The following is a 25848-nucleotide window of genomic DNA, read 5'->3' as shown; positions in this document are numbered from 1 at the left end:
TTTTTTAGCGCAATTTTTTCACACCGCTTACCCCCCAAAAAAAAAAATGAACAACGAAATCACGAAAAGCTTGTTTCCATATGAGGCGAAATTTTTTAAGGGCATTTTTGACAAGTATATAAAAAATGAAGACTACAACGAAGAGCTGAAGGTGGTTAGGAGCTCCAAGAATTTAATGGAGGAAGTAATTAGCAAAGAAAATGGATTAAATTTTTATTTGGACGAACACTCTGATGACACATTTTTGCAACAATGCAAGTTAGAGTTTTTTCGAAAAATGCTGAAGTATGTCTATGGGAGGAAGGAGAAAGATGTGCCTCAGGGGGGGAGTTCTTCCGACGTGGGATGGACGGGGCAAAGTGTAGATACGGTTGGTGAGCAGAAGGGAAAGCATGTTATCGAAGGAATCGGCAATGTAAAGGAGCTGCATGACTATTTCGTGTTTAACAAAAAAATTAACGTCATAAATAGTTATCGAATTTACAGCTACTGCTCGAATATCATTCAATCCCTTCCCTCGCTCACCTACTTTTCTGTTGTTAAGATATACTTGGCGAATTACCCGTTGAGTGTCTTTTTGTCTTGTGTTTACTTTTACACGTTTGTGACGTACGTGTGTGACAGGGAGAACCTGATAGGTGAGTCCCCGCGTGGTGGGCGGCGTTGCTGTGCGGCGTTGCTGTGTGGTCCTACTCCATGACTGACTTCTTCACTCACTTCTGCACCCACTTCTACACCCCCCCCTCGCAGAGTTCCTGGGGTCGCTGTTCTTCTCCCTCATAGTGACCATCGGCTGCGTGGCCCTGACCGCCGTGCACTACGAGAAGGAAAACAGAATGAACTCGATTATGTCCAAGATGAACAATTTTAAAGAAAATTACATATGTCGGAACTTTATAAAAAATAAAGAGAAAGGAAAAAGCAAGTTTGCCCCGTTTGAAAGCAAAAAAACGATAGAAATAAAAAAATATTCCAAGTATTTCTTCCTGAAGAGTTTTTTGAACAGAATAAATGCAGAGCTCTTTGACTACGAGGTGTTCAAGGGGGACAAGCACTTCAGTTATGTGCAGGAAAATTTTAAGGACATTATCCCCTTGGGGCATTCCCCTGAGAATTCTGAGGGAGACGCGAAGCAGGGGGGAGAGTTAACGCCAAATGGGAAAACCTTGGAGGGAAAAAGTGCAAACATGTCCAGCGTAAGTGCAAACATATCCGGCGTAACTGCAAACACGCCAAGAGTGAGCGTGGAGGGTGTATTCCCAGACAGGAGAAGAAAGACGGGATCGAAGTTGCTATCCTGTGAAGAGCAAAAGGATGGACACGTAGAGATGAACGATGAGGAAAGAAGATCCAAAGTAGCTGCCAAGAAGAAGGTGCTCCTAAGTAACGAGTCAGACGGGGAGAATAACCACAGTGGAGACATTCAAAAGGTAGGCAAATGTGAAGAGGGCAGAAGGAACTCTACCGAAATAGCAAAAGAGAAAAAAAGGAACCTACTAAACTACATAATATTCGAGAACAATATATACACAATTAACAGTAAGAACATTTTAGTAGGTGATATTGTGTACCTGTTCAAAGGGGATGTGATTCCAGCAGATGGAATCCTCATCAAAAGTAACAACATGGTTGTAGATGAGTCCAACATTTTAAAATCAGAAAAAAGATGGAAGAAAAAAATTAGCCTTGATGAATATATGTACTACTATGAGAAATCTAAAAAGAGGAAGATCAGCGTTAACGAGTTAAGGAAAAAGAAATTAAATTATTTCGAAATACTCAATTTGAAGGTTAGGATGACATTGAAAAGATTTAGTAGAGAAGAGGGAGAGCCAAATGTAGAAATCCCAAAGGGGGAACATAATAGTGATGAGACTCCAGAAGGTGAAGAAAAAAAAATGGATAAATTAAATCAAAGTGGAAATGAAAAAGGGGAAGAAAATCGAGGTAGCAAAAATAATAGATTAGTTACAAATTTTGAAAAACTATTTGAATACTCCCCTCTTGTCCTGTCAGAATCGACAGTACGAGAAGGAACAGGTATCATGCTAACCACCTGCGTTAGTAAAAATAAGCAGATGTTCCAAAATACAATTAAAGACATGGAGGAGAGTACAGAACTGGAAGACATCATAAATAGCTTTTCAAAAAATGTGGTCATTATAATAATTTTTTATTGCATCCTCTGCATCCTGTTCGTATTTATTCACTTCTTAATTAATATGGTAGAGAATAATATGCAGACTTTTGCCTACAATTTGCTAATGTTTTTGCTTAACTGTATCATTTTGGAGATCCTCAAGTACCTTTTACTCTCCATTGACCAAATGCCTCTGCTCCTGCAAAACTGCATAGCGTTAAATTGGAGGCAAATAATGCGGGAAAATTTTATCCTAAAGAGAAAAAATACTTTCGAGAAAATTCTTTTCACTAACATGATTTATGTAGACTTGGAGAGGTACACAAAGTACAGGTGTGTGTTCTTCTTTTGCAATTCGGATATATGCTTTTCCACAGACTGGGATGCAGGGGCAGATCTGAAAGTAGATCAAAAATTCGTTAGCTTGGCTAAGGACCAGGGGAAAAATACAGAAATATCGAGGAGTCTCTTTTTCAAGATGCTCGTCCAGGGCATCCTCACGACGAGCAATTTGTACCATTATAATGAAAACTTTCTTTATATAGATTTGTCTCTCTTAAAATTTTTGAAGGGATTCGAAATAAAGTTGGAAGATTATTTCATCCCTAAGAAGCGCTTATTTCGTGTTATATCTAGTGGCCAGGATTTCGTGATTGCGTTTGTCTTGTCGGAGGAAGGGTTTTTGGGTCAGAAGGGGCTCGGTGCGCAAGGGGGGGAGTGCCCCAGCGTGCTGCGCATATTCGTCAGGGGCCGCGCCAGCCTGGTCCTCCCCAAGTGTAGTCAGTACCTGGACGGTGACGCGCTGCGCAGGTTAGTTCGCACGGGCGGGGCAGCACGGGGGTGCGCTAAGGAGGCGCGCCATGAAGGTGCGGAGTGGCACGGCATGGTGCACTGCTCCTCTACACTGCTCCTCTACACTGCACCTGTACACTTAATACTTCTACACTTAATACTTCTAAACTTCTACACTTCGCCACTTCTACGCTTCCCCCCCCCACAGCGACATCGCCCAGCTGAAGGAAAAAGCCCAACAGGTGCAGCAGCAAAAACACGAAGAAGTCATATGCTTCGCATACAAAGAAATAGAGTTGAGCGCGAAGGAGAGGGAGGAGTTCTTCCAATATGAAGATGACAATGACTACACATTTGACAACAAAGAAATGAATAACAACATGGAGGAAACTTACCTCAAGTATGTAGAACAGAATGACTACACGTGTGTCTCGATCTTGGTGTTCGAAAAAATGCTGAGGAAGCACTTCTATTTCGATTACAAAATGTTGGAAGCGAATGGCATGAGTGTGAAGGTATTCACCAAGGACAGCATGTCTAAGGTGAAGAAGCTGTTTTTCGATTTCCCTCATTTTTTTGAAAATTTCAAGCTGTACAATGCAAAGTTGGTGGGGGAAGAGGAAGCGTTAGATTTGCACTACCAAAATGAAGGAGACCGATTTGGTAACCATCCCCAAGGGGGGGACAAGAAAAACGCGAAGGATAATTTGCAAACTGTGGAAGAAAAAAATTGGGATGGAAATGACTACAATGAGACAAGCCATGGAGAGGGAACAAACCTGGGGAATTACACCCTGAAGAAGGGGAATAACAAATCTTTGGGGCCCAATAAATGCAGAAGTGAAGTTTTAAATTTGAAAGAGTGTGATGATAACGTGATGATAAATATGACTAGCCAAAATGAAGCGAGAAAAAAAAAGCATGATTTTCTCCTAAGTAACAACATTTTTTACAACTGCGAGAATACGGAGTTATCACGTCTGTTGACCATCTCGAATTATTACGGGAAAAATGCACTCGCGACAAATGAAAGCAGTGTAGACTGCGAAGAGGGTTCGTGTAGCCTACGCATATGTGACAACAGGGGTAGAGGAGAAAGTAAAGAAAAAAGCGATATTGTTATTTTGAATAAAAGTTTATACGATTTTGTAAAATTGAAAAATTTCTCAAATTGTATTCTCACCAATATACTCTTATTCATCGAGTATAATATCACCTTGTATGTCTGCCTTGTCATTTTTTCAACCGTTTGCACCTTGGTAAATGGATTCGAATTTTTAAATACCATACAAATACTTTACATATATTTTGTGAAGAACGTCATTTTTCACTACCTATCCTGTTATCGAAAGAGTTCCATATGTACAGTTGGGAAGATGAAAAAACAAAGCTACGACTTTTTTAAGGAAAATGATATAAATAGTATGATTTGTTCTATTTTATCCAAGACGGTGATTTTATTTTTGGTATTTTTCTTTGGACATGTATTTATTCCTGAGTCCAAATGGGATTTTGTGAGTCCAGATTTGAGGAACTTGTTTGAATTTTCAGAATTTTCATACCTTACGGATAGGGAGCAATCCAGCTACTTTTACACCATACGTTCTTGTATTCGTTTTAAAAAAAATTTAGAAAATTTGAAAATACAACATGTTATTGATGTTAAGAATGATTACAGATCGATGGCTGAATGGGATACCTTTATCAGTCCGGGTAGACATGGCACTATTCTGTTTAACATTTTTTTTCTCTTTTTCTTTTTCTCCTATATTCATATTTATTTGAAGTCGTTTTTGAGGGACATATACATATATTGGGAAATGTACGAGGGGCAACAAACTAACAGATTTAGGAACTACATCATCCCTTTAGTGGGTAGTGAAAGGGAGGGTAAGAAGGACCTCTCCGCAGATGTTCGCCAATTTATGGAGGAGCTGAAGGAGGAGGGGAGTCAATCTACTAGCTTGGTTAACACCAAAAATGTGAAGAATTCGGGAAAGGGATCAAAGAACCAATTTGAAAATGGACAAGCGGGGAAGAATGCAAGTCGAAAGATACCACCCACGGAGGAAGCGAACAATGGAGAGAAGCAGTTTTCCATACTAAAAATAGCTAGTCAAATAATCTCTAAATCAAGCTTACCCAATAATAATTTTAATGTGATGTTACTGAACCTTATTTGGGAAAATTACATGACATTCATAATTTTTTTTTGTCTTTTGGGGGTACATATTTTTGTCATTGAGTTCGGCTCCTTCTTCTTTAACTTACACGTGACGGGATTGACTCTACTGCAGTGGGTATTCTGTTTCGCCTGTTGTCTCCTCGACTTTGTTCTTTATTTTGTTACTTTGCGCCTCGGCCTGTTTCTGCTGCCCGCCAGTTCTTTTAAAACCTTTCAGAATTTGTATGAGCCGCGGGAAAGGAGCGTGTAAGTGGACAGCCTTCCTCGTTTGCTCCCCGAAAAGAGGGGATTAACCTGTTACCAGCGACCTGTTCAGCAGTAGCGTTTTGACGAGCATGTGACTGTGCCAGCGGGTTGACCACCGCCACGACCACTACCACGGCCGCTACCACAGCCGCTACCACAGCCACTACCCCTTCTCCGGGTAAGAAGGAAAGGTGATTCTTTCTACAATCTCCGCTTCTTGACCTTTTTTTTTTTGCAGATTTGACACCCTGAATGATTACAAGCGGAGTTACATGTCCAAGCGGTATAAGTACGACCTGAAAGTGTAAGTAGCCATTTCGCTGGAAAGTTTGCGAGGCAGGGGACACTCGGCATCTGCTTCGTTTTCGCGTTTCGCGTTTCGCTCCATTTCGTTGTGTTTTTTTTTCTTTTCATCGTTTCGCTCCATTTCGTTGTGTTTTTTTTTTTTCATCGTTTCGCTCTTTTCTCCCCCGTAGGACACGCAAAAGTTGGGTGTGACGGGCAGAACCACCACAAAAAAAGAAGAGTCGCTTATTTGCCTGCACGTACAATTTGGTGTTCCCTTTTTTTTTTTTTTTTTCCAATTCGAAACGACCAATTGGTTTGTCTCAGGGGAAAAAAACTATCGTGTGTGTGTTTTCTATCACTATGTGCCACGCGCGTGTTTTATATATGCACATATTTTTTTGCTCTCACAGTTGGTTACACTACGCATTTTGCTACGCCTTTCGCTGCGCATTTCGCTGCGCACTTTGCTGAAAATGACTGACACGACGTGCACACAACAAACGTGGCAACGAACGTGAAAATAAAAAAAAATAACCAAATGAAAGGTACGTGTAACAAACGTTTACCAAATGGGGTGCAAAAAAAAAAGCGGTCTATCTATCCACCTGGTGCTACTCCATCTTTTTTTTGAGCAAAAAACATCCGAAAAGGGGAGGCGTAAACAACGGGGGAAATACATTTACAAATGTTAGAAAAAAAAAAAAAAAAAAGGGTACCCAAATGTTAGGTGTCCCCAAAGTGGCTACACATTCTTTCAGTCCCTCATGGAAGCGACTGGCTTGTTCTTTCGAACGGAGTTGATAAATTTTTTAATTTCTATATTGTAGAGATTTACATAGCTGTTGTAATTTTTGTATGATTTCCTTCCGAGGCAATTCAGGGAAACATTATTTTTATTTTTCTGCTCAGCCTGCTTCTTCAAAAAGGCATTTACATCCTCTTCGTACTCCTTCAGTATCCACACATGCTCATCATTTGCGTACTTAACTTTTTTTTTTATTCCTTCTTCTTTATCATTTGTATTTTTTTTCATAAAGCTTAGCGAGGTTACATATTTTGAGAATTTCACATTTTCCTTCGATCTGTTTGATGGATCGTATTTTTTGTCTTCCATGATTTGTCACGTGTGCGTCGTGGAGACTGTGGCTCTGCATGACAGGGCTTCAGTTTGGTTCCACCTGCCGTGGGGCGGGCAAACTTCACGCGACTGCGATTTGTGCCTTGTTCGCGTGTTCACTTCGGGTCTTCGCGTCTTCGTTTCTTTGCTTCTTCGCTTCTTCGCTCGTGCGAGTTCTCTGTGTTGTGTGTGCGTCCCTATTCAGAGATTGTATAAGTAGCGACCGCAATTGCGTGGTAGCATTTCGTTTTTCATTACCTGCTCGACAAGTAGGCTGCAAGATCAGAATGTTGGGTGTCGAGGTACATACTATTCTGTGCGCGGCAATTTCGCAGCAATTTCGCGGCAATTTCGAGGCAATTTTTTCTCCTCCAAGTGCGCGGGTGATGAATTAAACTCCTCTAACATTTAACCATTTATTTTTTTTGTTTTTCCGCCTGCTGAGTTGGGATGATTAAGCGCGTTCGTCTCTCTTCAAAGATCACTCCCACATTTTTCACTCCTCTCGCTCGGTTAATTTGGATAACACTATTGTTTTATTTTATTTTACTTTTTTTTTTCTTTTTAACCTCTCCGTTCGCAGAGCGTTGTAGCGCAGTGTGGCAGCCTTGACGCTTCTTCCACCATGGGGGGAGGAAAAAAAAAAATAAAATGGCGCACCGCTCGCTGTCGTTCCGAGTCCGTTTCACACTTGGCAGTTTGCCAAAAATATTTCCAGCATTTTTCTTCCCCCGTTTTTATCACCACATAAAAATAACGCGCATAACACTTTCGTGAGTAGAGAAGGTATTCGTTGGACTGGCAACTTTCACATCACTGAAAAGGTTTGCCAATGTTGTTGAGGAAACCCCTCACCAAAAAAAAAAAAGGTAAGCAGTTGGATACAATTACAATTGGGGTCAAAAAAAGAAAAAGAAAAAAAAAGGTCCTTTTCTGGCAAGGGAGGCACACACGTAGGGGTATACTACTCCCTATGTGCACTCGCTCAGGTCGGAGCCCCCGTGCTGCCTATATGATGTTCTTTTGGAAAGCCTTATTCATGTTGGCTAGGAGAAGCGATCGCGGGTCCAGGATTTCCCTACCTTTGGTCGATTCGTTATTCTTTCGAGTGGCCAGGTTTCCACGACCGCCAAGCGGCATGGTGTTCTCTGCACCAGTAGGGGCATCATCTAGCGCAGCATATTTTAAGAGCGTCGTTTTTTTTTTTCTATCCCTGGGAGTAGGTGGGTGGGAGCAAAAAAAACATGCACACAGGTATGGCCATGCAGGAATGCCTATGTAGTTATGCTCAGATGTGGGCACAAACGGGGAGCAAATATGTAGACGCCGATGAGGTCCTCGCGCAAAGGTGCACCTTTTCTTTGAAATAACATCCCTGGGGGGTAGAGGCATCAACGAATCGCGAACGCTCTTGAAGGAATACTCAAACCGCTCGTTGCTGTAGTCCTGCGAGGGGAATGCACCCAAAGGTTCGAAATTTGTGTGCCTTAGATATGTTTTTACGGCGCAGTCACAAGCGAAAATGAAAAAAATGGTAAAAAAAACACCAAAAAAACACCAAAAAAACACCAAAAAAACACCAAAAAAACACCAAAAAAACACCAAAGAAACACCAAAGAAACACCAAAGAAACAACAAACCTCACAGTGAAGAATGCATTTGTGCCAAGCGGCCATATTTTTGACCTACCAAGGGGTTAAACTCGTCAACCAAAATTAAAAAGTTAAATATTTCCTTTATCTTTGCGTCTGAGAGGTGCTCATTTTTTTCTTCAACGTGTTCTTTGTAAAATTCTTCGATCGACAGGGAATACGTTTCTTGGGTAGCTAATCCCTTCGTTGGGTTAATGTGGCGAGGGGAGGTATTCGTTTAAATGGGACTGAAGCGTCAAACACACAGGTTGCATGCGCAGTGAAGTAGCTGACGACAGGTCTTACGTGCAAACATAGGGCCACTGACGCCTCCGCCTTTGTCATTGGAGCCCCAACCCATAAGAAGCGAACCTCTTTTTCGCTTCCCGGGAGGGGGGGAAAGAAAAAAAATAATAATAAAATAAAAAAAAAAAATAAAATAAAATAACAGTAAAACGAAATAGTAATGCTAGTTGTGTAACCTGGTAGAACAAACGGCTAGCCATTTCACATGGACCGACTGAACGCACAACTCATCTCCCCTTACTGCATTTTTAAATCCGTAGGGTTTATGTTCGATCTCAGGATGATAACTTGTTCCTGCAGTTTTGCATCGCACGGGAGAGGGGGATATGTACAATTGGGTGAGGAGAAGGGTAACACCACCATCGTAGTCAGTATTTTCCCATACCGCTGGTGAACTTTTTTTCGTTATTTTATTTTTTTTTTTTTCCAACTGCTTCCATTTCTTACATTTTCGTGGAGCTCCCTGGATAGGCGTTCCAGCGAAACTAAATTTTCCCCACCCCCAGGTGTGTCGCTTAAAAATATGGGTATCCCATATATCTGAGGGGAAGTATAAAAAGTGAAGCCGCTTGAAAGTTGGGACCCGGCTAGGGAGGACTGCCGTTGATATAGACATATTCACACAGGTATGCACATCCATGGGGGATCTTCTGTGTGGCCCCCCTCTTGAGTATATTTTAAACGTCACATTGGCTCAGTGACATATTGGCTCAGTGACTTATGGCTCAGTGACATATTGACGCATTGACCCAACTAACGCTTTAACGCTGAGGTATGTGCGTAGATTTAACCAAGTGCTGTGAGATGCCCTCCTTTAGCGCCTTTGCCCGTATGTCAAACTCAACGGGGAATTTGCTGAGCCCGACGAAGGCAGAGTGTCCCACTTCTGCCACCATGGGTCTTCCCTCACACTTCAGTACGAGCTGCGAATGTGGGTGAGTTTAACAGTGGTGAAAAATACGACCCTCCCCTGCTTCTCTCGAGAGTTTGTTTTACGTTCAAACCCTCCCCCCCATATGCATTCTTCCTACCTCGTTTTGTAAGCTCAGGGTGAAAGAAACGACAAACGTTATGGATAGTATCTCCTTGGATATTTGCAAAATATTTATTTTGTTTAATTCCACATTTTTGACGAAGAAGTTTGGGTACTCCCCCAAAGCACGGCTCAGTTGAGGTAGTTTGTTCTTCCCGTCTTCTGCGCTTTTGTGTACTAACATGAGAGGGGTGAGGGGATGAAAAATGCACAGATGTGTAAGTCTATATATACACTTGTATGTGTGTGTGTACTCATTTGGGATGGATTGGTGAAGGCCACCTTGCTCGGTTGCCCCCTTATTTTTCCAAGGGAGGGCAAACTTGCTCCTTGCATGCACAGCTATATAACCATTGAAGAGGTAGAATTTACACAAGGTGGTGCGGAATGCTTCCGCGAGAAGTTTCAGTTCGGGAACTCTATCCTCCCATACGTGCATATTGCAAGATAAAATGACTACTTTGTCGCACTCCTTAATTGTTTCCCTGTCTGACGTTGGTAGGGGCCGAATAACGAGCGAGTGTAGGTGGTGGCGTAGGTGGATACGCAAGCGCATTGGTGAGGTGAGTACCATTTTTATAAAGTACACATGGCAAAAATGCGAACATTTATTGGAGCCAGAATGATGCCTCCACGTGGGCACCTACTTTCACTGTTCCTTAAAAAGGCTATCAGGGGATCCACTGCCATATCGTTTCCTTGTCCGGAATTCTTTTCACTTAAATTAAAATGAGGAGATATATTTTCTAATGCCCTTTTCACATTTTCGTAGTCGAATGGGTCAGAGAAGGTTAGCACGTCGATGTAGTCAATCAGGTCTAAAAAAAAAAAAAAAAAAAAAAAAACGTTGAATCCTTGTAGAAGTTTTTACAAGTTGACCCGAAATGAAAGTCACGCCTCTGCATCGTTTCGCATCACAAGTTTGGTTGAAACATGTCCGCTTGGCGTTGATCTCCAATCGCTGCTATGACAAGTGCCAGTCTTCCCCTACTTATGCACACGAGCCACAGCCGAATGTCCCTCTGACTGCTGTTATTGAGCAAATCCTGCAAGGAGTAGGCCCAATATTTGAACAAGTATTTTTTCTCCCTCGAGTTGAACGTGCAAAAACGTGTGTCACATATGTAGAGAAGTTTCATTGGGGGGACGGTGTCTTTTCGGAGGGTGATGGTGGTAAAAAGGAGAGGCGTTCAGGGGGAGAGGTTATTTCGGTTGTTCGGGGGGGGAAGTTTGTTCATTTCATCACGCAGTGACGCGGCGAAAAAAAAAAAATTATCACTACGGTTGAAGCAAAAAAATGTAACTGTTTCGCGTCCATCAGGGGAAGAGCGAAGGGCATAAATCAGGCCTCGTGAGTGAACCGAAAAAGTTTCTTCTTCATTGACGCCGCGGGTTATCAACACGAGGACGCAACGGGAAAGAACGTCGTTCGGGGGGATGCAACGAGAAACAGCGTCGTTCGGGAGGATGAAAAAATTAATGTGTACACATGAGTGTGTAAAAAAAAAAAAAAAAACATCTACATGAGAACTAACACTTGTCGCATATATTTTTTTCCTTTTTTAATTTTTTTCTGGTGGGGAGAACAACTCGTTAGTTGATTTTCTTGTATATTTCGTCCAAGGCGGATTTAGTCATTTTGTCTTTCAAATGGTTATACACGGTTTTGCCTGCAAAGTGGGGAACAATTTTCACGAAGTGAAATCTGCCCAAGCGTACACATATAGCTACATGCCTATATGTATGCACACACACAACAAAAAAAAAAAAAAAAAAAAAAAAAAAAAAGGCTATATGTCGTTTCCCTGTCCGAATGCCCCATTGGTACATTCACTTGGGGGTAACCTTCCACGAGTGAAGCGCAGCCAATGTTCACTCCCTTTAAACACAAATGTCGCGACGACATAGCAATTTATGCAGTATGCGCAAGTTGCACATTTCTGTTCTTACTGATAACTGTGAACTTCTCCTTTTGTAAGAATTCGTCAAATTCGTTCAGGGGAATACGGGTGATAAATTCGACTTCATTCAGCTGGGGGATGGTCTGGAAGTCGGGGTCGATGAAGACAACCTGTATGAGAGGAGGGAAGGGGGTGATGACGCAAAAATAAGTGGCATGAAGAACTAGCGACTGAGTGAAATTGCCGCTTGAGCACGCGCAAATGCGAAGAAGCCGCACCATCGAATGACATGGTTCAACCAAAGTGCGACTTACGTAGGAACCCACGAAGGACCTGGAGCATTCCGTGTCACACTTGACCACACCCAAATCGAAAAGCTGTTCGGGGGACTTCTTTATCCCGCTTTCTTCCTCCAACTCCTTTACAGCATTGCTAAGCATATCTTCATTTTCTGAAACGACTCCACCGAAACCAATGGAGTAGTATGATGGGCAGTAGTCCTTTATCTTGGATCTTTTGTGTACATAAATAAAATAGTCTTGATCAATTTTGGTGAAAACAAAAATGGATGTAGATCTGTGCCACAAATTCTGCGTCCTCATAATTTTTCTCGTTTTCAATTCTTGGAACTCATTATTTTCATTTACAATGATCACTTTCTCATCCTTATTATCCTCGAAATTGGAATTAATGATATCCTTCATGTTCGAGTTTTCTTCTATGGTCATGGTAGCTGTGGTGAAATCCTTTGTGGGGACGTTCTTCGATTTGTTGCAGCAGCACGGGGTTGGGGTTGTGTACAGTCGCGAAAGTGTACACAGGAATAGGAGGGCAAGGGAGAGGAAGCACGCCAGGATGTGCATAATGGGAGAGAGTGGAGCTTTGGGGATGGTTAGAAGGCACTACGTGGAGGGATGCAACTACGTAAAAGGAGTGAGACTCCCTGGGGGTGGATGCAACTTCACAGGAGGCGTTTCTACGAATGCATGGGTGGAGAGGAGCTTCCAAACCGGGGATTCCTTCCAGTAACAACTTGGAAAGTAATTCCTCACCAACTGGGCCTTCACAATTTTTTACAATAAATGAAATACACCTTAAGTTGGTAGAACACCGGGTGGGGCGGGAGTACACAAAAGAGAGTTATGCTATGCGTATTGAATTATATGGTTCGTATGGGGGTACCAAATTTGGTTGGAAGTTATTAAAATGGGAAAAAAATAGAATAAATACGGCGGAGGAAAAAAATAGGATAAATAAAGCGAAGGAAAAAAATATATTCCTTCCGATGTTTTCATTCAAATGACTCACTTAGTGGCGATGCATTTTTGAGAAATTATTTTTTCGAGGTCAAGTGCGACGGCGCGTGCAGCCATTATCGTGGCAAAAAAATGAAGGGGGTGCTGCTATCCCCTTTTCGCGGGTGAAAGTTGTTACCACGGCGGGGTAGTAATTCGCGTGGTCGCCTATTGTGGCCTTATTTTATCGTGGTCACGCTCGCGCAGTCAGATTTGCGTGACCGCCTCTGCAGAGCCGCTTTTCTGCGGGCCACTTTCGCGGGCAAAATGGGGGGCCAAATTTGTACAGTTAAACTACAGGCGGTCGGGGCCTATGTTTGCACGTTCGCGTCAGCGCGAAGAAGTAAAGAAATGAGCAGTGAAGCAATGAGCAGTGAAAAAATGAGCAGTGAAAAAATGAGCAGTGAAAAAACATGTCAATGGAGCAGCGAAACAGCGACGCAGCGATGTACCGATGCAGCGATGGAACGATGTACCGACGAAGTGATGTACCCATGCAGCCACGTAGCGATGTAGCAAGAAATAGAAGGTGGGAAAAAAGCAAAGCCATAAATGGGGCGAAGCTTTGCTTCAAATGAAAATAAAAATAAGTGGAAAGAAATTCTGGTGCACGGGCAGGTTGGCTTGGCGTGGCCTGCGGGGGTCCCCCTCCCCTGTCAGCGCCATTCCAGAGCCACGCCCCCACCGCCGTTTCTTCGCTTCTTCGTCTTTCCGCTTTTCCGCTTTTCCGCTTCTTCACCTTTTCACCTTTTCGCTTCTTCACCCTTTTCACCTTTGCGCTACTTCTTCCCGTCGGTGGGCTGGTCCCCCTTGGGAGCCTTCTCCGAGGCGTCGGGGGCCTTGTTTTTGGTGCCGGCCAAATTTTTAGGGTTGACCTTGGAACTGATGATAGACATGTTCTTGGACTTCCCGTCGGGGATTTTAATCAAATGGAGGTGGTTGCTAACGACCTTGTCGACAATGAAGTATCCCCTTCTTTCGAACTGAAATTTATCCGAAACTTTGAGGGAGGTAATGGCTGGTTCGGAGTAGACCATCGTCTCGTACTTGCTATTGAGGTTAATAAATTTAGTCCAATCTTCCTTATTGTCATTTTCAAATTTGTCCACTGTAATTAAGTGATCATATTCGTATAGCGTACAGGTGATTAATTTTTCGGGTATGTACGGCAGCCAGTGAATTTTTTTTTTTGTGGTTTTGAAGTCTCCATCGAAATTGGACTTGCCGATCACCTCCTTAATGGTTGGGGTGCTTGTTCCATCATTATCATTATTATTGTCCCCTTTCACAACACTGGTGATAATAACGTTACCTAGTTTGATTAGGGTAATTTCTTCCTGCTCTGCCAACGTTTGTGCATCTTCCAATTCGATAAAGAAACGGTTGGTATAAAACATCGAACATGTGCCAAGGGATTTATTTTTCATGTGTAGATCTCTGGTTTTTTCGACAATATCTTCCGTCAAATCGGTTAATTTAAGAATGACTCCTTTTTTTTTATCTACTGCTGCGAATCTGGGGATGATTGGATCGATTATTTGTTTATTGATGGACCACAGTTTATCCCATTGCATGAGATTTCCCGATTTGGAGGGTCCTTGTTCTAGGATGAATTGGAACAAGGCTTCTTTTGTTAATCCTCTTCTGAGGATACCCTTGATAGTGGGCATACGTGGATCTAGCCACCCATCCACAAGCTTATTTTCAACAAACCATTTTAACTTCCTCTTAGACATAACCGTTTTGACAAAGGAAATTCTACTAAATTCGTAAATGTAAACTTTTCTTAACTGAAAGGTGGTAATAAACCAATTGTATTGCTCTATCCTGTCACTGTATTCGTTGGTCCTCAATGCATGTGTTACTCCTTCAATAGAATCTATTATTGGGCATGCAAAATCGTAGGTCGGGTAGCACTTAAATTTGAATCCATGTCTGTGGTGAGGTGTATCTACTATGCACCTGTATAACACGGGATCTCTCATACACTTGTTTTTACTCTGCATGTCTATTTTTGCTCGGATACAATTTTTCTGTCCTATTTCAGTTCCTTTGCGCATTTCTTCAAACAGTTGTAGATTTTGCTCCACCGAATTTTGTCTATTCACAGATTCGATTCCTTCTCCTCTTTGGTTCCTCATTTCTTCTACATTGGTATCATCCGCATACGCCTTCTCCATTTTTATTAACTTAATGCAATACTCCTCTAGGGTTGCAAAATAGTCCGAGGAGTAGCTAATCTTTTCATACTTTAATCCCAAATTTTCTAGATCTTCCATAATGGATGTCTCATATTTTATATCTTCCAAGGCTGGATTCGTATCATCAAATCGTAGTAGCATTTTTCCTTCATACATATTTGCATAGTAACTATTGAGAAAGGCCGCTTTCGCGTGACCTACGTGTAGGTAACCTGATGGTTCAGGAGGAAACCTCGTAACTACATTTCCCTTTTCTGCATTCTCCAATTTGCCAACGTAAGAAGTGGACACAATTTTCTGCTTTAACAATTGCATAGTATTTGCATCTTTCGTAATATCCACTTGGTTCGTTTCTACTTCCTTCCTCAGCATTGTTGTTAATTCTGCATCTGAGTAGTTCACTAAACAGTTAATTAATTTGAACCACCTATTCACATTCCTAAACTGTTTCGCATACTTCACATTGTAACAGTTAGCCACGTTAAAATATCTATACATTTGATAATACACGTACAAATCAGATAAGGTTAAATAATCTGAACATATGAACGTATTCAAATGGAGGTGTTTATTTAGGTAGTCACAGATTATTTGTATTTCTTTTTGTACTTGTTTGTTCCTGAAGTAATCTATCCACTCGTCGTATTGTGCTTGTACATAGACGTCCGTTTGGTGGTCTTCTTTTTTGTTATTCTCACAGATGGAGTGATACAACTTCGTTTGCAATATTTGGTCTAGATTCTTTGCGAATATTTTATCCGTCGTATTTATGTACTTGTCTGCCTCTTGCACTTTTGTTTTACTTACAAACTCTACCTTTATTTCTTCTACATTTTCGTCCTTTACAAAATTTACCTTGTAATCCTCCGAGTTGTTATTTCTTAAAGAGTTCCCCTTTTGGTGGAGGCTCTTGTGAACGTTCAGTATTGTTCTACATACGAAGGGGTACTTCTTTCCGTAGTAGATATTGATTTCTTCACTTTCTACCATTTCTTCTTTGGTTAGTTCATGCAGGGTGGCCTTCCGGTTTGTGCAGTCCAGAAGGGGGTAACGGCGATGGCAGCGAACGGGGAGCCACGCATTTATCGCGCTGTGCGGACTGGCGTGGCGTTGCTGCGCGGAATGGCGTAACGCTGATGTGCGGACTGGCCTAACGCTGCTATATCGGCTGCGCACTTGCGCTCTCCTTTACTTTGACTATGAAGATGGACCAGAAGTAGTTCCCTAGACAATCATCGCCTTGGGGGCGGACCTTTCGACGGACTTTGTTTATTCTTTATAAGTTGCGGGGGGCAAATTTGCACGCACGGGGAGGTGAATGCATATACCGGTGTGTACAACACGTAGGGGCATGTGCGTGAGCGATGTAGATACGCGTATAAAGTTGCTGGGAATCTCCGCGTGTTATTTTCTTGGCACGTTTTTACTTGTGGATCGTTTTCACTTCAACGCCGCTGGGTTGGGGAACCTCGTTACGTTCCGAAGGGGGCAATATCGAAGTTGCGCTTTGCCGGGCGAGGTCACGTTGGCGATTTTTGGCGATGCCGCGGTGATTTGCAACGACGCAGTAATCCTAGCGGGGGTGCCACTCTTTCTGTCATACTACCATTTCCTCCCGGCTTCGCTCTCCTGCCGTTTTCTTTCTGTTTCTTATTTTTTCGGGGGGTGCGCGGGAAAAATAAAAAAAAACAAAACGACTGCTCATGCGAACGTTTGCGAAATTTTCGTCATACTATGAACACTTCATTTTTAAACATCCTGTGTATTTATCATGAAAAAAAAAAAATATATAGTTGCGGCGACGATGGTTGTTTTTGCTATTTCGCGTGGCTGATTTGTTTTTTTTTTTCCTATTCGCACTTTTTACATTGCAAATTTGGCGTGTTGTTTGGCAGTTCACTTTGCAGTTCACTTGGCAGTTCATTTTTCCTTTGTTACGACTTCAGAAAATCTTCACAACGTGCAAGTATGAAAAAGTAAAAAAAAATAAAAAAAAACGTGTATACGCGAGTCGTCCCAACACGCACAAATAAATATAAATATATACGTGTAATATATGCGTGCATATGGAATAATAATAGGTAAAAAAAATTTATGTTTCTTTTATGTTTGCATCCCGTGTTCGGTTTATGCTATATTATACGCGTGGTGATAGCTCGGAGCAATTACTACCTTTACCTTGTAGCAATTTTAATCAATTAAAAAAAAAAAAAAAATCTTCTCTCACGAATAAAGAAACGCACTTGTATTTGTAGCATTCTGACATGCTGCTACTACGAAAGAAGCAATTAAAGGAACAGTCTCCTCATTTCGTTTTTTTTTTTCCAAAGTTGAATGTAGAAGCATTTTATACACGCACTGGAACAGGTATGTAAAAAACGCAGATAATATTGCGCATACATGCATACATTGCATGCTTCTAAAAAGGGGAATGATCAATTTATTGCACAGAAAAAAGAGGGCTGGGCCGTCTACCTATATACTGTCAAATCCATTGATAGCCATTTTTCTAGCCAATGCCTAATACCTCTGCGTTTATGCCAAAATACAGAAAAAAAAAAAAAAAGAGTGGTAATTATTTTTTCCATTTGCTGAACTATGTTCCTTTCATTGTTTTTTTTTATTTTTGCTCACAAAATGTCGCAGCATGAACAAACGTTTGTGTTGTTACATAACGGGAGATACGCATAAAAGAACAGGTAAAAACGTTTACGCTAATTCGAAAGGGTAAAGAATCACACAAGTGTAAAATGTGACAGGTTTTTTTTTTTTTTCTCTTCTAGGGAGGGGGTGTAAAACACAGCCTTTGTTTTCCTTTACACCTAAATGAAGGAATGTATATTGTTAGGGATAGGGAAAAAAAAGGAAAAAAGGAAAAGAAGCAGCGTTTTCTACAAAAAGGATTAAATAAATTAACCTGTATTAATTTGCCTTTCTTTTTTTTCGCTTAATCGCCCGTTTGCCGAACAGCTGTTCATTTTCGTTTCTCTTTGCCCATTTGTTCCAAAAAAAAAATTCTCTGTTCAGGTGAAAAGCAGCACATCCCGCATGAGCGGTGTAAGCTTAATTTGGCCTTCTTCCCTTCAGTTTTTTTTTTTTTTTTCAATTGTGCATCATTGCAACAAAGTGGGGGGCCTTTCCACGAAAGCATAGATTACATATATGTTCAGCTATGTAAAGGTACTAACGCTTGCGCAGGGATGTATGTATGCTCCTATGCCGAAGCTCCAAAGAAAAGAAAATGAACTCAAACCCATTCTGCATTACCCTTTTAAAAAAAAAAAAACTTTGACTCACCAGTCATAGGGAAAGCTGCACATCACACAAAAGGAGTTTACAACTTGTGGGACGAGAGAAGAGGTGCACATTTGACAGTTGGCAAAGATGGCACATTGAACTTTACCTTCCAAGGAGGGTAACGAAATAGGGTTATCTGCTTGTGGGGGTAACAATGATTTGTCGCCTTGTGTCAGAATGCGAGGGGGCAGAATGACTTCTTCCCCCTTTCCGGAAGCATAAATGAGAAAAGACCCCCCCCCCCCCATGTATGTGTGCATGCGGTATGGGCATATATAGGGGCATGTAAATATGCCTATAATGAGCCAAGTGCCCCCCAAGAATTTATGTCTACGGGTCAGTTATAGGGTGTGTGCCGTGGGACACTCCGCAGAGAGGAAATTAGAAAAGGAAAAGAGGTAGGCGAACGTAAATTGCGTATATACACACACGTTCCTGCACACGTACGTGCACATGCTCATACACACGTACATACATACGTATATCCATTCAGGCGCATGTGCGGGCGGACGCGCGAGGAATGCATTCACAAAATTACCTTCCCCCTTGGGCGCATGGCGATTTATAATGCGAGATGGTGTGGTTCACTCCGCAGGGATGATTAAGAAAAAAACAAACAAAGAGATAAACGAGGTTCGCTTTTCAGCGCAGAAAAAATGGTCCTCCCTCCTCCCCCCTTGCCTGGTTACTTCCCATTTGCATGTGCCTTTCGCGTAATATATGGGAAGAAAATTATTTCGCTCATTTTCAAGTTTGCAAAAAATTACAGGAGTGCGGAGGGGAGAACGCGGGTGGACAAATCGGAAAAAAAGGAAAAAAGGGAAAATTGAAAGTCACAAAATGAAAAAATATCGAAGGTGGGGGGGATTCCCAATAGATATGCGAAGGAATAACTCGATGATTTAAACACATTTTGGGGAATGCAAACAAAACATGGCAAATGCAAAAAAAAAAAAAATGTGATGAGCGAAAGCGCATTTTTCCAAGTGATGACAGTACTTTTTTTTTTTGTTACAAAAAAATTTCCAACATATTTCCGCGTTTTTTGAGAAGCAGTTTTTACTATTTCGGGACAAGAAAGATTGTACCACTATCCTTTTCTATTTGATCAGAAATTTCGATACTCTTTTTTTTTTTTTATTTTTCATTGTGCATGCCATCGTTTTGTTATGTAACCGGTGATGTGCCGCAGGCATCGCACAAACATACACGTGTTTTGCTTCACCTCGTTAATTTATTACACACCCTTTTTTTGCTTTAAATGTCAGCATGGGCAGGGGGGAATAAAACGAAGTGTGTGCATATGTAGTACCCATTCGTTTGTGAACTTTGAAGGGAATTTTTTTTTTTTTTTTTGCATCTTGTTGGAGGAAAGGACCAGGCAAATCTTTTTCGCAATCGAAGCGCTAGTTGGAAAGGGGACAGCAGACTGCGGCGCGCATCTGCAGAGGGGCAGGTATCCACGTAAAAGAGACGGCGGAGGGGCGCACGCAGTAATACGCAGTAGCACGCAACTGTACGCAGCAACACGTACGAACTCGCTTAACTGCCGGTGGAGGGCAACGAACACGCTCCCGTGCACTCTCCTCCCCCCCCCCCCCCCCTCCAGCTGTGGAAGCAATGAATGAGCTCTACACGGGGGTGTCGAGAAAACTGTTTTGGAACTCTGACAAATTATTTTATGATAACATACGGAACCTAGATGAGAGACTAAACGTGAATGACAATTTTAACGAAAACAAATATGAGCAGCTGTATCGTGAAAAGTACGCAAGGAATAACAGAAGGTTTAAGACCGAACCACCTAAAAATATCTGTGAGAAAGGAAGTTCCCAATTTTACTCTTCTTTTTTTAACAGCATATTTAAAAGTTTTTCGAAGAATGTGATTTACAGTGAGGAGGATAAACAGAAGGAGGAAGACGCTAAGGAGGAAGTCGCGAAGGAGGAAGGCGCGAAGGAGGAAGGCGCGAAGGAAAAAAAGAAAACTTCTTCGCGACATTCAAATCACTCGAAGAGTGTTACACTAGCCCATTTGGCTAAAAGGGACAGTCGATGTGTTAGTGGACGGAGTAGAAACAACCCCGCGTATCGAAAGAGCGATTTGGAGGAAAGTCTTTTGGTTCAGGATACTGACGGGGGTAAATCGGGGGAGTCTGCTGGAGGGGGGCGCAGAAGGCACACATATGGGAGCAAGAGAGGAGCAGCTAGCTCGGAGGAGGAGTCGCAAACGGAAGGAGAATCAGGAGATGTGAGGAGCGCCGAAGAGAGCAGTGGTGAGTATCGAAGTGGTGAATGTCGAAGTGGTGAGTGTCGAAGTGGTGAGTGTCGAAGTGGTGAATGTCGAAGTGGTGAGTGTCGAAGTGGTGAGTGTCGAAGTGGTGAATGTCGAAGTGGTGAATGTCGAAGTGGTGAATGTCGAAGTGGTGAATATCGAAGAGGCGAATGTCGAAGCGGTGAATATCGAAGCGGTGAATATCGAAGTGGGGGCACGCCCAGGGACAGTGCCAAGTGCATGAAACAGAAACGAACCGCGCAGAAAACCGCCAACAGCGCGAGACTTGTAAACAGCGACGTCATTTCGGACGTCTTCCTGAAGAAGAACGTGAAGAGTCTAGTGGTTCATGACACGGGAGGAATAGACATTGAAATTATTGAGAATGAAAATCCAGAGTTCCTGTACCATACCTACACGGGGAACAGAATATCAAACATGTATTATGCATATGATGATTCTATAAAGAGCAAAGAATATTGTGATGATAAAAAGATTAATAGGTTTAATTCATCCTTTTCTCGAAGGGAAAACGGAACTGTGAGGGAGTCAACATCGAGAGATGGTTATCTCGTGGGGGAATTCACCACAGGTGAAGTTAGCCCAAGGGGATCATCAGTAAAGGGATCTTCTGCGTACAGTGGAAGGAGAGAAAACAAACAAAACACATCACATTATAAATCAGAATTCTCCACTGATAGTAACAACAGTAAGCGCTGTGATGAGCAGAGTTATACTAAGAAAAGCGAAATGGAAGAAAAGGTTTCCAATTGGTCCAACGAGGTATATTATTATGATAGTTGCAACACACATGAAGGAAATAGAAACAAGGGAATTTCGAATTGGTCAGGGGAACGAAATAAAGTATTCGATTCCTACTCTTCTGTGTCTAGTATATCTGTAAACACATCAGAGAAGGAAAAGGGAAGGAAGTATCACTACATTGGGGAAACCATAAATAACGTTCGAAATGGATGGGGTATGTTAATTTATAATGACCGAGTCATATTTGAAGGGGAATATAAAATGAACAATGCCATAGGATATTTTATTAAGTACAATGAATACTCTACAGAGATTGGATTCAGGAGTCCCTTGAGCATCAAGTCAGTTGTCATCATGAGCGATAGCGATAATTTCATTATACAAAACAGATGTGAGAATCTAGAATCTGTGAAGAGTGAAGAAATGGGAGCTAGCCAATATGGTGGTCCGAAATTGGAAGATAACGACAGTGTGGAGGTAGAAATTAAGGGAAAGGATGGAGGATTAAATTGTGAGGGAAATGTAGAAAGAACACTCTGTGAAAATAAAGGCTATATGGAGAAGGCAGAAATGAATCTGTTTTGTACGCAGAAATTTCCAACGATAAGTAACTACACGCCCTTCTCCGATTTTAGGAGGACCCCCGGTGTTTTTACCACTCCAAACAGCAATAAATTGTACAAAGAGAATGTACTTATGAATAACCTACTGAACAGTATAAAGAACAGTGAGTGCTCTCCCAAAAAAAGGGAACAAGTAGGGAAGGCCAAAAATCTAACTGTCATGTCTAGCTATATTAGAAGAAACAGTAAACATAAGACAACCCCTGCACGGTCGATCAATTATTTGAAGCCACCCATGATGCACTTGATAAAAAATAATATTATTCTAAATAGGAACTCGTTTTTGAAGAATGATAAATCGGCATCCTCCAGGAAGAGGAGGGAACAAAAAACCACCACGCATTGCTCCAGCCCAATGAGCATCATCGTGACGTCCTTCGACACGGACGATGAGTCGTGCTCGTCCGGAAATGACCCACATGAGGAGAGTAACCAAAATGGGGAGACTAACCCAAATGGGGGGAGTAACCCAAATGGGGAGGGTAACCCAAATGGAGAGAGTAACCAAAATGAAGAGGAGGGAACCGCTTCAGTGGAAAGCGCGACCACTCGGAGCTGCGCTCAACCAGTCACTGTGTTCTCGGAGCGCGTTGCGGAACTGGAGCAGCGGAAGCAGTTTGGCAAAGGTGACCTGAAAGGCAATGGACTCACAATTTTGCACCTAGAGAATAACAATCATGTTAAGGGAATCCACTGGCGCAAAGAAGATGATGAGGCGACTCATTTCGCGAACGATGATGAGAAGGGGGAGGGGGGATATGCTGTAGATTCGGGAGTGGCCAGTGTGGGTTATCAGGAGGAGTACGTGGGGGGATTCTTCAAGGGAAAGAAGAAGCGTACGAAGAATCGAGACGCTTTTACGAACGCAGTGGGGGGGAGGGCGCTTTCCCGAGAGGGGGGTACTGCGATTGAAGGAAGCGTGGGCGTTTACAGGGAGGATACAAATGAGGACACAAATGAGGACACGAATAAGGACCCAAATGAGGACATGAATAAGGACACGGACGGGGAGGCATACAAGGATGTGGACCGAGCTGACGTGACTATGAGGGGGGAGGAGGTCGAGCGGCGCACGCACTTCAGGATGGAATCGTCAGACGAGGGGGAGGCGGAGGTGGAAGTAGAGGGGAACGGCCAGAACAAGCTGAATATTATTATCACCGAGGAGTACAGAAACTTATTGTGTGATAATATCAACAACGACAATTTTGTGATAAAGAACAACGAAATTAGGACCTTTGAGGAGTTCATGCAGAGCCAGGAGGAGTACGAAGGGGGGAGGATCGATCAGTGGCGAGAGACCATGCGGGATTCCAGCGGAGGGGTAGACGACTCAGTTGGGGGGGTAGACGGCTCAGCTGTGAGGGGAGACTACTCAATTGTGGGGGGAGACTACCCATCCGGGGGGGATGTGCCAAGTCTGAGAACGACCATTGAGGGAGGAGACCCCCCCCAATGTAACACAGAGAAAAAGGAAGTGGACCAAAACGAAGTGGACCAAAACGAAGGGGGGCAAAACGAAGGGGGGCAAAACGAAGGGGGGCAAAACGAAGGGGGGCAAAACGAAGGGGACGAAAAAAAGGAAGAGCTACATTTTGGCCACCCCGATAAAGCGTACATAAGAAGGCGCCTGCGAGGAGCGACCTTCCCAGAAACGCATGACGATAGGCAGAAGAACTGCTTCCTCTTCATAGACGATTATTTAACTTCAAACGATGGCAAATTCGATTTAATTAACGAGGACGTAAAGTTGAGAGCATCAGATTATAACAAATGGTCCGTAAATATGCTATACAATTTTCTAAAAATGATCGGATTAAAAAAAGAAGCGTATCTTTTTAAGATACACAAAATAAGGGGATACCACATTCTCAAATTAACAGACAAAGAATTAAAAAGACTGAACATAAATAATTCCTATGTTCGAAAATTTGTTTTGTCTGTTTTTCGATTTTTAGTAAATTCTATGGATAGTGCAGATCCTTTGTCTTTAAATTTTAACACCAACAGAAAATTTTCATTTAATGAAATACAAACCATTTGCAATAGTGATATTATTATACTTAACAAGGTTGGAGGTGGGAGCTATGCACAGGTGTTTAGGGCAAAATATAGGGGAAAGTACGTGGCGTGTAAATTGTTTCTGTACAATCCGAAGGACATGAGTGAAGAGAGTTACTGCGAGAGTTATATATCAACTCCTAGATCGAGTCATAAATATATTTTCCCGAAAATAACCCCCAGTTTAAGCATGTTCGGTGAGCAACACTTTGGCGAGAGGGCACTATTACCTTTAACAGCGGGGGAAATGGACTCGGGAGAGGCAGCAAATCATTGTGGTGGTATCCACCTGGGGGATGTGCAGTCTGCGCAGCGGGAGCGGCGTGACAGTGGAGGAGGGGGATCAACAGAAGGGGAAGGATTGCACAGGGAAGACCCCCCAATGGAGCATTCCCCAAAGGGGTATTCCCCAAAGGATCATTCCCCAATGGAGCAATCCCCAACGGAGCATTCCCCGTATGCCCTCGCCGCGAAGAAAAAAGACAACGGGGGAGAAGCCCCAAATGTTAATAGCACCTCCTACACACTACAGAGAAATAAGAAAATAAAAAAAATGGCCAACTTGGAAATTTTCAGATATTTTCCCACCCCAGTAAAGTACCGGAATTACGAAGCGAAGATTTTGTACTCTCTACAGGGATGCAGTCATGTGATAAAGTTGCTTGGAGTGTGTAGTCTAAGAGAGGGAGAAGAGTCGCTCATCTTACAATACTGTGCAGGGGGAAGCCTGGAGAAGTATATTTATATGGACGAGAAGAAGAAGAACTGCGCATATATGCGTTATCTGTCGAGACCCCAAATTGTAAAAATATTTCAGCAAGTAGCAGAAGGAATGCACAACGTACACTCAAATCATTTTTTCCACAGGGACTTAAAACTCTCCAATATTTTACTCGATGCTAACCAGGATGCCGTCATTTCCGATTTTGGATTGTCGACTCATTTTTCTTCAAATGATAGTCCCACTGCGTATGCCATGTATGGGAACATATTTTATGCGGCCCCGGAGGTTCTAAAAGGGGAGGGTTTTTTTAAAGAATCCGATGTGTGGTCATTTGGAGTTAGTTTATGGGAGGCCTTGACAAGAAAAATTGCATACGATGGGATGTCTGCTTCTGAAAGTTTCTGCAAGATTTCTTCTGGGGAGTTGGTCCTTCCCATTCCAAGGGACCTTCCCTTGGAGCTGTCCGAGTTGCTGAGGAGCATGCTGGAGTACGACTTCACCAAGCGGCCCCTCTTCGACGTCATAGCGAGGCGGCTGGAGCGCATTCGGCTGGAGGCCGACAAGAAGCTGCACGTGGACATGCTCTCCTTCTTCGACGGGTAGGCGGGGTAGCGGCGGGGTAGCGGTGGATCAGCGGCGGGGTAGCGGTGGATCAGCTGCAGCGTGGCAACGCTTTGTACCGCGTCCTCCCACTTCGTGCCACCTGGACCGCTTCCTCCCACCCCCCGTCAACTCACGCACTTCGCACGGACGCACTTACGAATTAAAACACACAACGCGCGTGCCTCCACAGGCGCGTCTCCTCTTTCTTCTTTTTCCGTTGCCTCCCTTTTGTGCCCCCTATTCGTTGTGCTTCCCATTTTTATGTCGATTTGTACAGTGCCCCACTCCCCGAACTGGAAGTACAGGGGCGTACATTTTGTTTGTTCCTAAAAATTGGAAGGCTAATTTTTTGGCCCAAAAGGATAG

At 42.7% G+C, this 25848-nt stretch overlaps 6 protein-coding genes across 6 annotated transcripts; 2 read left to right on the top strand and 4 right to left on the bottom strand.

Moving 5' to 3' along the window:
* Window positions 1–46: 46 nt before the first annotated feature.
* Window positions 47–5367, top strand: PCYB_121490 (plasma membrane Ca2+ ATPase; the record flags this gene model as incomplete). Its single annotated transcript, XM_004223480.1, has 3 exons — window positions 47–638; window positions 751–2725; window positions 3141–5367. 3 exons carry the CDS (start codon window positions 47–49, stop codon window positions 5365–5367), a joined length of 4794 nt encoding a protein of 1597 aa, XP_004223528.1.
* Window positions 5368–6405: 1038 nt separating this feature from the next.
* Window positions 6406–6765, bottom strand: PCYB_121480 (hypothetical protein; the record flags this gene model as incomplete). Its single annotated transcript, XM_004223479.1, has 2 exons — window positions 6406–6561; window positions 6586–6765. The coding sequence occupies 2 exons, from the start codon at window positions 6763–6765 to the stop codon at window positions 6406–6408; spliced, it is 336 nt and encodes a 111-aa protein (XP_004223527.1).
* Window positions 6766–7776: 1011 nt separating this feature from the next.
* PCYB_121470 (hypothetical protein) lies at window positions 7777–10983 on the bottom strand (the record flags this gene model as incomplete). Its single annotated transcript, XM_004223478.1, has 11 exons — window positions 10917–10983; window positions 10730–10877; window positions 10386–10556; window positions 9737–9915; window positions 9497–9628; window positions 9153–9245; window positions 8947–8999; window positions 8706–8781; window positions 8458–8601; window positions 8123–8214; window positions 7777–7981 (listed from the first exon to the last, which is right to left on the bottom strand). The coding sequence occupies exons 2-11, from the start codon at window positions 10875–10877 to the stop codon at window positions 7777–7779; spliced, it is 1293 nt and encodes a 430-aa protein (XP_004223526.1). The 5' UTR covers window positions 10917–10983.
* A 348-nt stretch (window positions 10984–11331) lies between these two features.
* Window positions 11332–12367, bottom strand: PCYB_121460 (nucleoside diphospahte hydrolase; the record flags this gene model as incomplete). The annotated part of the gene is made up of 3 exons (XM_004223477.1): window positions 11332–11408; window positions 11689–11809; window positions 11918–12367. 3 exons carry the CDS (start codon window positions 12365–12367, stop codon window positions 11332–11334), a joined length of 648 nt encoding a protein of 215 aa, XP_004223525.1.
* Window positions 12368–13713: 1346 nt separating this feature from the next.
* PCYB_121450 (glutamate--tRNA ligase) lies at window positions 13714–16125 on the bottom strand (the record flags this gene model as incomplete). Its single annotated transcript, XM_004223476.1, has 1 exon — window positions 13714–16125. The coding sequence occupies one exon, from the start codon at window positions 16123–16125 to the stop codon at window positions 13714–13716; it is 2412 nt and encodes an 803-aa protein (XP_004223524.1).
* Window positions 16126–20052: 3927 nt separating this feature from the next.
* PCYB_121440 (sexual stage-specific protein kinase) lies at window positions 20053–25482 on the top strand (the record flags this gene model as incomplete). Its single annotated transcript, XM_004223475.1, has 1 exon — window positions 20053–25482. One exon carries the CDS (start codon window positions 20053–20055, stop codon window positions 25480–25482), a length of 5430 nt encoding a protein of 1809 aa, XP_004223523.1.
* Window positions 25483–25848: the final 366 nt, after the last annotated feature.

This window comes from Plasmodium cynomolgi, chromosome 12, assembly GCF_000321355.1.
Source record: "Plasmodium cynomolgi strain B DNA, chromosome 12, whole genome shotgun sequence".
In the NCBI taxonomy this organism is placed as follows: domain Eukaryota; phylum Apicomplexa; class Aconoidasida; order Haemosporida; family Plasmodiidae; genus Plasmodium; species Plasmodium cynomolgi.
The sequence above is the reverse complement of the archived record's forward strand: the minus strand, read 5'-3'. Positions and strand labels throughout refer to the sequence as shown.